At 39.2% G+C, this 12,710-nt stretch overlaps 1 protein-coding gene across 4 annotated transcripts in view; it reads left to right on the forward strand.

Annotated features, from left to right (window-relative positions):
• Positions 1–12,710, forward strand: part of THSD7B (thrombospondin type 1 domain containing 7B) — a 308,761-nt gene that overhangs the window by 52,274 nt on the left and 243,777 nt on the right. For 3 of the 4 annotated variants that reach the window (XM_032693776.1, XM_032693779.1, XM_032693778.1), the window contains exons 2-3: positions 1,577–1,670; positions 3,661–3,834. In XM_032693776.1, coding sequence (XP_032549667.1) covers positions 3,696–3,834 — 139 coding nt within the window. In that variant the 5' untranslated portion in view covers positions 1,577–1,670; positions 3,661–3,695. Of the gene's footprint in view, positions 1–1,533; positions 1,671–3,660; positions 3,835–12,710 lie in introns of those variants that run through there. The other variant, XM_032693780.1, reaches the window with a different exon arrangement.

The raw sequence follows: 12,710 nt of genomic DNA on the forward strand, positions 1-12,710 counted from the left end.
TTTATTTATAACATTTTGACGCCAGAATGCCATGTTTTCAGCAGAAATAGAGGTTTCTAAAATGTCTGCTTTTCAAAACTGTAGTTTTATTCAATCCTGTCATTAAGAGAATTAGCAGTGGATTAGAAAATGTAAATGCATTTTTATGATCATTAGAAAACTTGCACATAACTTCTTCACGACTGCGTGTGTATTCCCAGCCATTACAGCTGATGTGTGTTAACTGTGTTTTTCTGAACAAGGTTCCATACAAACCAAACAAAATGACAAGGAGTCTTGTGACTAATCTTTCAAATATCAAGAACAACACCTCATTTTTTAATTTCATGGAAATACACTAGAGCAGACTATTAACTGGCCAAGCCTGTATTATAAAGGATATTGAATAAATCTGGATAATCAGTTTTGGAAAAGAGAGATATTTTTTTTCAGACTAAAACACAAATCTTGAACATATTTAGTAAATAATTCTTCCCTGTGAGGTTGGTGAGGCCCTGGCACAGGTTGCCCAGAGAAGCTGTGGCTGCCCCATCCCTGGAAGTGTCCAAGGCCAGGTTGGACGGGACAACCTGGTTTAGTGGAAGGTGTCCCTGCCCATGGCAGTGGCGTTGGAATGAGATGTTCATTAGGATCCCTTCCAACTCCAGCCATTCTGTGATTCTGTGGTATTTAAGCAATTGCATGAATTTAATCATCAACAGTCTCGGTGAAGTCAATTCCTAAAATGTAAATTTAGATTTTTTTTCTCCATTTTCCTTTGTATTTGCCAGTTTACAGCTAGCCATGCTGACACATTTGGGAGCTGAGATACAGTGTAACTAAATTTGATGTGAAGTGTTGGTGGCCTTCATAATGTAATTTATTCATGTTTCTGTAGATAGCATATGTTGCCTGTGCAATAATTTTTTATCGTATCAGGACAGAACAGCTACTGTTCCAAATTGTGCTACACAAACCCAGATATACAGACAAATTTTTATTGTGCTTTGCTGGGGTGTAAATCAGTGGACTGTGTTGAGCTCTGCTGGGGTGGGGGAGATTACAATCAGTGTCATGGTGTCTAATTTATTTCTGGTTTTCCTGACTTAATGTAATCTCTGCTCTTGCTCCGTGGGGAGCAGCAGCCAGTTATCTTTGTAGTCCTGCCCAAAGAATGAACATATGTGAAACCCCTTGTCTTGGGCAGGAGGCAGCTCCTCCCAGGGATGTGCTGCTGTTTGCTGACCCTTTGAATGCTGAGATGAAGGCAGTGCATTAAGAAGGCAGATGATGAGCACTACTGGTGCTTCATTAAAAATCTCAGCATCTTTATCAGCTCTTATCTGAGTTTCCTTGGGTTCACTCATTCCATGCCCCTGCCTGTTTAAATTGTGTTGTTTCAGTGGCATTTTTTGGACCTGGGGAGCCGCCCTGCAAGTCAGATGAGTGTTGTCTGGGCAGGGCAGGGCTGGGCAGAGCTGGCTCCCCTCCACAAGTTAAATCTGAGCAGCTGAATAATTTCTCTCCTCGTTCTGTGTTTCTGTGTGTGCACAGTGTTGGAGCCAGTGGCACTGATTCCTTCTCTTTCCCTTGGCAGGAAGTCGGTGACTCCGTTTTCCGACCGTCATAGATGGTGACTGCGATGCTGAAGGCACTGGGTGAGTTGCTCCTCCTCAGCTCTTCTGTGTGAGGTGAGCAGCTGTCTAGATGGGCAAAAAACCCCTTAATTGGAGGGTGTCCGAGGGCCCTTCTTCCCCCCACCCCAGGACTTCCCTGCTGCACTGGACTTCTGAAGGATGCTCAAGATTTCTTGTGCTTCTTATGAGGCCACTTGTGGTCTGTGCTACATTACCTGGGTGTTGGGACTCGGTGGGTTGCATTGTGAATTAATTGTGATTTCTGAATACATTTAACCCAGAAGACATGAGAAAAGCATAAGTTTGGTCTCTTGCCCACGTTACTGCATTTGGACAGCTTGGTGGGTTTTCAGGTCTTACATGAGATGCTGTTCGTCTGGAACACAAGAATGAGCTAAACCAGATAACAGATCCTACATTGTATCTGCCACTGTAGTTAGTCAATATCTGATTAAACATAATTGCATGAATTTATCATGATAGAAACTGTTTCAAAGTAATCTGAATACAGCTTGAAATTAAAAGCTTTACTGTATATTCAGTATGTACAATTTTCAGATTTATCTTCAGTTTCTTATCAAGAACGATGCTGTGTATTATGTACTATGACAATGTTGCTTTTCATAAGGTTAGGAATGTAATGGAATTTTCTGGACTAAACTTGTAAAAACTAATAATTATTTTAATGAAAATTACCAAGATTATGCCAATGAAGGCAAATCTTGAAGACAGGTGTTATCTCTATCCTTATGCAAGCATGGATGTGACATTTTTACCTATAACAGTAAGGTTAATCACTAGTAAATAGAACTATGTTGAGAATTTAAGCATAGTATAAATACAAAAGCTATTACATCAGAAAAATGAATATGTAAATTTACATCAAAAACTTTTTCATGGGAAGTACCATGAACATTTTTTGAGACTTCCAAATTGTTGCTTCCTGAATGTGGATGAGTCGAAAATATCTTGAAATTCACATAGAATCTGTTTAAATAAGTGTCTGGTTTGGTCATCTTCTGGGATGAGAGAAACAGGGATTTGAATTACCAGACTGAACTAGAATTGTTATTTTGTTATATGCCTTTTTAGTCTCTCATTTGGAGCTTTTCTGTGGTGTATAAACAATGTGGATGTTTGCTGAAGTAGGCATTTAGAAGTTGGTCTCCTGCTTTGTGTGGGAGACCAAGAGAGACATTCCTCCTTGCTTCCAGCACCACACAGTGATTATTTTAATGAATTGTGTGATGTAAAACCGCTGCAGCAGCAGAACTTGATCCATTCCTGTCTCATTCACAACGTGCCTCTGGTATTTGTCTGAAGTGTTGGAGAGCTTAATTAAAATCCATTAGTCAGAGAGACCTCTCTGGAGTAACTGGTTGCTGATCTGGAGCTCAAAGATCAGGGACTTGAATGAGAGTCCCTTAGAAATGCCTACATAGGGTCTAGTTTTCCCTTTCAAGGTGGTTCATCATCTGCTAGAAGCAACCCCTCCTTCCCTGCTTTCCCTGCTGCCTTTCTGGTGTTGCTCTATCCCATGTTTACACAGAGCTAAAACAATTCCAGGTCTGTCATTTTGGTTGTCAGGGATCTGAAATGTAGGACATGGGGTCTGTACTGGGAGCTGAATTTTGCACCTGGAATCCATTCTCACTTTGGTTTATGCTGCCTATATCATGATAATATTCATGCTAAAGTTAAACAGAGAAAAGGAACATACCACATGCTGCTCCTGGATCCCTTGCCATTTATTTGCACTGGTAGATTTCTTCTTAAGAACCTGCTAAAAGCATTTACAGTGGCTCTGTAGGATGGGTCTGCAGGTCCTCTGGGAGCTGGCTCTTCCTCTCTCTTCCCCCCCTTCTTTTTTTCCTCTCCCTCTCTCCAAGCGAAGCACCTGTACCAGACTTGTCCTCATCAAACCTGGCACACAGGGACTGTGAAATGCACAGTGGCCACCAGGTTACCCTTAGGCTGAGTCTGTTGCCTTGGTGTTTTAAATATTTTAGCAAGCTTTCTCTTTTTTTTTTTTTGTTAATTCTAGGACCAAAGAAGACAAGAGACTGAATTATCTGAATTATGCTTCTACAACAGAACTGGGTTTCTCCTCATTGGGCATGGCAGAGCCTGGGGAAGCCCTTCCTTTTGTTTGTTTTCTTAATGTTACAAACAGCTGATCTGGAAGCCAGGAGAGGTCATCAATTTGTCTGGAAAACAGGTAGGATAAAGATATATCCTCTTATCTACTAGATAATTCTTGTGTTTCAGGATTGAGTGATTGCCTGTTTTTCGTTCTGTTTTAGCTCAGTAATAAATTTAAAAGGCCTGGTAATTTCTTCTGTTCTGATTTTTTTTGTAACTGACAAATAGAGGAGTTTAATCTCTGTTGTAGGTTAGTAATCTTCATGCATGTTGCAGTTAAATACCAGAGTGACTCCAGAGTATAATTCTGGACTCCTTAATACTTTTAACCAAGAGTAAAATATTTACTGGATCCTGATATCGTCATCCTAATGTTGTTTCCTTCAAAATATTTAATAATTTGCTTTTCATTTTTGAATGCAAAGGGCACACTTTCAGGATGTACTGAGCCAGAAGTCCATGCTCTGGTTGACCTGTTTGTAATTTCCTTGGTACATTTAGTGAATTATTTCTGTTCCTCGGTCAGGTTGGATACATGCAGGGTTTGAATATGCAAAACCAGGTATGGTTTTTTTATGGCATGGAAACACGTGAAGACACATTGATAGACTCTCAGTGACAGGGAGGTAATGGGTAGGAGATGGTGTGATACAGCTGCACAAACCCAAACTTGATGCACTGGATGCTTATTTTGTAGCACAACACACAACAACAGAGAATGTTCAGTGAGATGGAAAAATTGTCGAATTGGGAAATGTTTACTTAAAGTATTTAATCAAAAATACCCAACTGAACCAGAGGTTTCAGTGCCCAGGATCCCTTTGAGGTTTGGCCTTTTGTGAGGTTCTTTGGTATTTTGGTTATTTGTTTTTTAATTATAGTTCTGTGGAAGGTAATAGACTGAATGAACTGAATAATGAAGCAATTATTCCAGGAGGGCTCCTGTCCTTCTGGTGGGATCAACACCAGCTTCTTGCCTGGCTGCTGGGATGGGAGGCTGAGTGCTGGGGAAGTGCAATATGACACTGTATTTCCAAAGACTCTTTTTTTTTTACAATGTCTAACATATGAAATGAAGAGGAAATAAACACCAACTGTCTTTCCCCAATTCACTGTTTATTTACCTGATTTTTGAACAAGATTTGAAAGGTAGAGTTGTTTTCTTAAGACAAATTAGAGCCTTCGTTGCTGTCTGTCTTCTCTTCAGTTTTGAGGTGTGTTGTACCATCAGTCTTTAGGGCTGTACATTTGAAGTCATAAGAATTTAATTTGACTTGATGATTCTAGCTGACAATAAGGAGTTATTGATGCTTCAAAGGCATCTGAGGCAGATTTGTTTAGACCTAAGAGAAGGTGGTGCCCAGGTGTGTGTGGACGTGGGCACCATGCACTGAAAGCCCCACGATGAGCTTGTTGTAAAAAAGTCTGTCTTCCAGATGCAGAAGAAAATTGTCAGCTCCTGTGACTCCCACAGTGAATTAAAAATATCTGAGCCCTCAAGAGTCACTTTGAAAACCACAAATCCTAAGCGTGTTTTGATGTACTTTCTCTGCTTATGTAGTGACAAGAGGTAGAAAACAACTTTGAGTGAAATGTTTTCCAAATGAAAATCACTTGTGAGCTTCAGCCAAATTCATTGTCCTGTTGGGAAAAAAAAAAGAAAGAATTTTTTTTCTCCAGTATTTGTAAACATTTTTTTCTTTTTCTTTTTTCTCTGGAGTATTTTGTTGAAAATATGATAAAAGTTACATCTAAAGCCCAAATGTTTAGTTCTAGGTTGAAACAAATAGTATGTTCACCCAGAACACTTTGTTTTGCTAAGAAACAGTATTTGAGAAGCCCCTTTTTTCTCTGCAGTAGTAGTGAAGCATCAGCATTTCTAAATTTTCGAAAAGATTACAGGGAAGAAAGTTCTAAAAATTTTGGGAAGAGGGGCATGGTAAGTTGAGTGGAACAGGTGGATCTGAAGAGGTTGAAGAGTTAACATAACCTGTTGTGGAAGGATATTAATAATAAAATAACTTCGGGATGTAGCTTGTGGAGACTTTGGCATATTGAGGTCTGTGGTTTGTATAATAATAATAATAATAATAATTATAAAAAAATTATCCCATAGTTTGAGGATTTTTGTCCCCAATGCAACATAAGAAAAATTAAATAAAAGCACAACACAGAGAACCTAAAATTAAAAAATTTTAATGTCAGAACTGAGCAGATCCATTCTGATAGAAAGACCTGCAGCTGTTGACTTTTTTTTTTTTTTTTTTAAATGAAACAACCTGATGAGAAATGAGCAATCCTTAATGGACAAGTGGATGATCTGTTCTGTTTTTAAATCTTGAATTGACTGCTGAAAGCATGGCGAGTTACTTACCTGCTGGGGAGAAATCCAACTCCTTATTGAAATGTCATGCTTTATAATTAAATAAGATTATGCTACTGAAAGCTCTGACTTTATGAAAATGAATTTATATGTACTAAAATGAATTTTCCTAGCACATGGAAGTCCAGGGAGGCATCCTTAATATAGATGGGGCTAAAAAAAAATAAAAAACAGAAAAGAAAAAAAAAAATCATATCAGCACTGCAGTTTATAACACAGACTTTTTTTCAGTTAAGTCCTTGATTTTACCTAATGAAAATTTGCACATTTTCAAGCTGGGCTTAGTGGTCTTGGTGTAGGTGAAAGCAACAATATTGAAATCAGTGCATCTACAAAAAACTCAGGCTCTGTAATTCTAAAATGTAAGAACTTGTCAGTATGAGGTAAATTATACATGCTCCTCCCTGTCACTTGCGTGTTCCTTATTTGTGGCCTGTTTTAAAACCCTTTATTTTGAGCTTCTGGCATTTAGAAGTTACATATTGATGTCCAAATATGTCTTCACTGTATCTTTTGGTTTCAAGATGTTTCTTGTCAGATGCTCCTTTAGTGACCACTAAACATGAAAGCAATAATTGTATCAGTTAAATTACTCAGCAGCCTCAAAGAGCTGAACAGTTTTCTCACTCTTGCTAAGTTTGATTGGATCTAAATTCTCGTAAATTAATAGTATTTAATGCAATTTCCAATTAGCAATTTGCATGTTTCCCCGTGTTGATTTTCTGCAACACTTGAGTGGTCCTAAAAGCTCCTGGAATCTCTGCAATGCCAATATTTCTGTGTTTTAGTGACAGCAATTCAGGCTTTTAAAACTGTGTATGGAACATTGACACACACATCAATCCACAGCATAGTTCCAGTTGGTTTATTTTTTGGTGAAGCTCTGAGACTTAGTTCTGAAGTCAAAATGAAGTGTAAAATATGTGCAACACAGGAAATATTTTGTGTACTTTACTGGAGAGGGGCTGATAATTAGGATTGCAAAATGCTGAGGTGTCTCCTCCCAGAGCCACTTGCTGTTGCTCATGGGTTGGTTGCCATCTCCCCATCACTGCTGGTGTCTTCACCTCCTTCATAAACTGTACTTCAGTAACTGTGCATGTGCTGTTTCCCCCAAAACACTGAGAGATTGAAAAGGATGAGGGGTATTCCCCACAAAGGTGGCTCTCAGAGCTAAAGCAATGATGCAGCTTTATTTTTTAATAAGCGGAATATTATAAAAATGTTTCTTGTAGGGTGAAATTGTTCTGATTTTTAGGAAAAATCAGTTCTTTAATCATGGTAAAAATACTAACATGGAAATAATTATCTACTATGGAAGGGAAAAAGGGGACTGTTAGAAGATGTTTTGTCCCAGGGAGTTCTCCATCTGTAATTCTCTACCAAAAATGAGTCAGGATGGCGATTTAGCCCAGCAGGGACATGCTCCCTGATATGAGAGGAAGAGCACTGAAAGTGAGGTATCAGACTGGGAAATGGGTTTGTAATGATTCTGATCACAGTAGAGAGATTTTTACCTGAGGAAGAAGCCATTAAACCTGTGGAGTTCGTAGGCTTTGGGTAGCCAGGTGTGTGAGCCGTAAGTGCTCTTGCCCCAGGTGAACACAGGAAAACTTCAGTTCGGAGTCACTGCCCGTATTTGAAAGTTGTCCTTAAAATAGGGTGAGCAAATGGGTTTTGATCATTAGTCTTTCTTCAGAAACAATCCATAATGGAAAGGGTACGAAATGAACTTTTCAGAGAACCACTTCTAACGTGGAGGAACCTTTGAACTGCCCGTGAGGGTGGGCGAGGCAGCCGCGGCTACGATGAAAAAGGGTCTTTTGTTCTCTGTTCTCAGATAATGCTGCCATAAAGTGCCCTTTCTCCAGATCGTAGTTTCAGGAAGGTCAAGTGCTGGTTTGGAAGTGCCTTTGACCTTACGTATTAAAAGACAGGTTTTTACCTGCGTACACTAAATGTTAAAAGGAGCCCAGGTCTTCAAAGGACAGCAGAGCTCAAACCTGCTGAAAGAAGATTCAAAAATAGCTCTGCAACAAGTGAAGTTTTTCGAGAAGCTCAACAAAGTGAAGAGTGATGATCTGTCCTAGATTAAGTGATTTTTCTATTTGATAGGACAACACCTCGTGAATGAGGCACTGGTGGCTTTTTAGTGATCTTTGTGTGGCATCTGGGAGGTTTATGATATTTCTCACTCATGATTCCAAACTTCTAATGATGAAAAGTTGTTCTAAAATGATAAACCTTCTTATTTTTACCTTGAACTTTAATAATGACCAGTTTATACCTCTGTTCTTGAGCCAGACTACTCTTTTATTTAAGTAACACTTCTTTTGGTCATTGCTGCTAATGTGTTTACTCATTGAGGGTACCAAGCTTCTGGACCTCTATGAGTAAACATATTCTTTTTGAATGGAATCTTTTCTTAGCATTACTCCTCAGAATTATATCAAATCTCAATGAAGATTTCACCTACTGATATTTTACAATTGTAATTAGAAGTGTCTGGCTTAAAATATCTCTGAATCATTTTTTAAAAATATTTTGTAATGAACAGTTTCATTTGAAGCAGGTTAGTTGTTATAGTTTCATTATTAAAAAAGTGATTTAAATAAAAAATTAGTACTTTAGTTCTAAATTTGTCTAAAATAATTATTTATGAAGAATATTTTATGGGAAAATATAAATTACACTTTTATTTCTATGAAACTTTAAAAAAACCCCAATAATATTCAAATATTCAGAGAAAGTTTTTTGCAAAATTTCATTAGCAGCAAAACTTAATATGCTGGTTGATATAAGTCACTGATATTTGAGAAGCTTTAACGGTGACCTCAAAGCTAATTTCATGTTTCCTCAGACAGAAGTGCAGCTGTTTCAGATGGATAAACATTTGGTTTTCTCTCTTCATTTTCCTTACCATTTCCTATCCACATTTTCCCCTTCCTGTTCCATAGACCTCTAAATTCTGTTACATAATGTTCTGCTGCTGCATCTCACCTGCATTATTCCAGTTCTGACGTGGTGTCCTCACGTGGTCTTGTTTTCTCAACGGCTGAATCCAACTTGGAGTTGTAGAGATGCACTCGTTGCCTTAATTTATACCCCTTTGCAGTGGTTGTGCAATTAATGTTTAGGTGGGTGAGACATTTCAAAGTTGGTAGAGACCTTGTGTTTACAGGCAGTAGATACTGGTGTGTTTGTCAGAGAACCAGACAAACATACAACATAAGAGCTCCATCTCTCTCCTGGAGAACCTTTCTTATGCTGGAAGATCATTTTCCAGCCTGGTCTTTCCTCCAGGTGCTCGAGGTCTGTGTTGGGTTGGATAAATGCCACAGCAGCCCATAGCACACCCACGGGGGTCCTGTCCTTATCCCACCGGGCTCAAAGATCTGTGTACGGGACATGGCTGAGGGACCTGCCCTGTGGCACAGAGAATGCCATTGAAATTGTTCCTGGAGGAGTTTGGGAAGTGTAATTAGCGATGCAGAAGTGCCTAAACTGAAGCTGTTTTTCCTTGTCTGTAAACTCGGTGTTTCCAAGTTGTTCCCTTATTAGCTCTGGTTTCCTGTAGGGACCTGTCGGCACCAGTGGAAGGTTCTTGGTGGCACTGCTTAAAGAAAGGATCACTGGCTTCTGTATATTTCCCTAGAAAAACACACTCCAACGTAGAGTATGAGACCAATTAAAAAGTTAAGCAAAGGAGGAACTGAAATAACACTGAAATTAAGTTCCAAAATTTACACTTCACATGCTTGGAATGCGAGTTCCTCGGTGGAGACGAGCGCTGAGCCGCAGCACGGCTGTGGGCTGGTGCCTTGCTGTGTTCAGATGGGAGCTTTTACAGCATGTTCCTGGTAATTTTGTTATTGTTGGGCTTCCAAAACTATTTCAACAGTTCTTTTACACAAAGGCCTCCCGCTTTAACAAACATCTTTGTCTAACCAACATCAGATGTTCAGTAGGTGGTGGTTTAAACTAGATTACACAAGAGATTCACACTAATCTTTTAATGTCCCTCTTCCCCTCCTGAGAATAATAGTTTTTGAGAATAAGGTGCTTTTTTCTGTGTTTTGTTGGTATTGGGAAAAGTATGTTAGGCTTCTTATCCTTTTCTTTCCTCAGTAGTTACTATGGGAACAGAGCTGGGGGGTCACAGGGGAAAATCTGCAAAAGTGGTTTCTTTTAAATTGTTCATTTTAAAAAATAAAAAGATAGCTTATTATTGTTGGAATTGTGGTACTTTTCATTCAACTTCATTGGATTGTATTGTCATACATATTTCAGACACAAAAGAAGCACAGTGAGTGGCAAGAAAAACAGATGGGGATGTTTTTGTAGTTTTTCCTTGGGGTTAATATTTTTTTAATTGAATGCAGCTGTTGGAAGGATTTCTGTTGTTACGTATAGGTGGAGCATTAAAAATGGATGATCACATTTTCAACCTGTTTTAGCAGAGTACTAGATTTAATTATTTTGCTGCCCTTGTTCAGAACCCTGCAGGGTTTTTTTTCTTAATAATTATATCTTAAGTTAGAGGAAGAGTTTTACTTGGCCTCTTAGTTGAATGATTTCAGTATATGGGGATAATCACCTTCTCATTCAGCTCTTGTGTAGAGCACAATTATTATGGGTGAAAATACACAAAATTGTATTAGAAGTCCCCAAGATGCCTATTGTTGTTCTCACTGTGCAAGTAATGCTGCTGATTCTTTCTAGGGACTCTTCGTGAGGTTTGGGTTGTCTGCCTTCTTATTCCCTAGATTTCCCCCCCCCCCCCGGCATTTATGAGAATAGTCCTGCTGTCTTCAACTTATTCTTTGTATTCTTTCTTAGTTTCAAAAAATATGAATGTCAAAAGCCAGGAAAATGAATTAGAGAAGTTAGAAGGGATAGGGGATATTTCGTGGTAATCCAGATGATTGCAGTAGTGTTGATATGGTTTATTTTAATCACTTTCAGCTAGTGGATAAATATGATGAAATTACCACTTAATATAGTAGTTTTGAATGTAGGATCTTCAGTTTGCCTGGGGAATTCCTGCTGAGATCAGTATGAGTGTGGTGTGTGAATCCAGAGGCACTGTCTGATCCTTACTCTTGATGACACTGGTGTCCACCACCACTTCTGCAGTTCCTTCTTCCAGAGACCTTTCAAAGTTTGTGGTTAAATGTGTCTCCATGTCGTACTTGCTTATAATAGTGATTGAGGATTACAGAGCTAAGTTTGGAAAAGCGTGTTAAAACTTCATTACAGCGCTTCTATGGTGGTTCTGTGTGCTGGGGGATGAGTTGTAGACAGTTGCTCAAGTAGGTCCAGCTTTTGTGTGGCGTGTCCTGGAAGGCTGGCCATGAAAAATCACTTTTCAAATGAGAACTTAATAAAAACTTTCCTGCTCTGAACGCTAAGCCCTGCTCCCCGTGCGATTAGTGGTTTCATTTCTTTCTCAGCAGTTGGGTAATGATTATGGCTCCAGATGCTGCAGGAGTGATAAAGAGAGTGATTAATTTCACTTGAAAGGGCATATGTTCAAAGAGGAGCCAGCCCAGCGCCTCGGAGACGGAGCTGAGTGTGTGCCTTGGTACCCAGCGGATCCCGGGGAAAGGACCGTACACCTCCCTTATTTACCCTAAGCCAATATATTTGCTGCCTGGTTTTTGTGTATTCCTCCCCACCCCCCACTTGTTGTATTCCACAGGATCTGTTTTAAAGGCTCTTTGTGGCTCTGTAAAGCAGTGCTGTCAGACTTTCAGCAGAAGGCGTTGAGAAGGGGCTGATGCCACCGGCACAGAACTCTGAGAACAAACTCAGGGTTGTGTTTATACCCTGTACAGAATTAAGTGGTAATGAGAGGTTCATATTCCCTGGATTAGTCAACAGCAGCTTTCAAAGTCTTCCTACGCATCATTTGCAATAATAGTTCACGCTGGATGACTCTGAAAAATTCTGACATTCAAGGCATTATATTTTCAATATGCTTAAAAAATTAAATGTGTAAGGGAGGTACTTCTCTGAGTTTTTATCAGGATTTTATTGACCTCTTGAATAGGTCAACAGAAGTATGAAATATGGCTGGGGGTGCCAGCCATGAGGTTAAACCCAGGGTGAGGGGATATCTGGTGTTTATTGTTTTATCTGAAATTTTTCACTGATTGGTGTTTTCTGGGGTTTATTCTATCACCCCTGAGATCCAAAGACCTGCAAATATCAATAGTTTAAAAATATCCACCTATGTGAAGCATGTTTTAATTCTCTACAGTATGACATTTATAGTCATAACTTTCATGGCTTCGAAGCTGCTGAAGGGAAAACTAACTTCAATAATTGTGACACCTTCAACATCTTTTGACCCATTAGTTAAATTGATTTGTGTTACCCAGCTGCTTTTAAGCAAAATTAGCTCTGCTGGTTAGAGCATGGTGCTAATAACACCAAGGTTGTGGGTTTGATCCCTGTACAGGCCATTCATGTAAGAGTTGGACACAATGATCCTTGTGGGTCCCTTCCCACTCAGACTATTCTGTGATTCTGTGCAATAAGCACTTTTCTTCTAGCTATTGAAGATC

This window comes from Chiroxiphia lanceolata, chromosome 7 (assembly GCF_009829145.1).
Source record: "Chiroxiphia lanceolata isolate bChiLan1 chromosome 7, bChiLan1.pri, whole genome shotgun sequence".
Classification (NCBI taxonomy): Eukaryota; Metazoa; Chordata; class Aves; order Passeriformes; family Pipridae; genus Chiroxiphia; species Chiroxiphia lanceolata.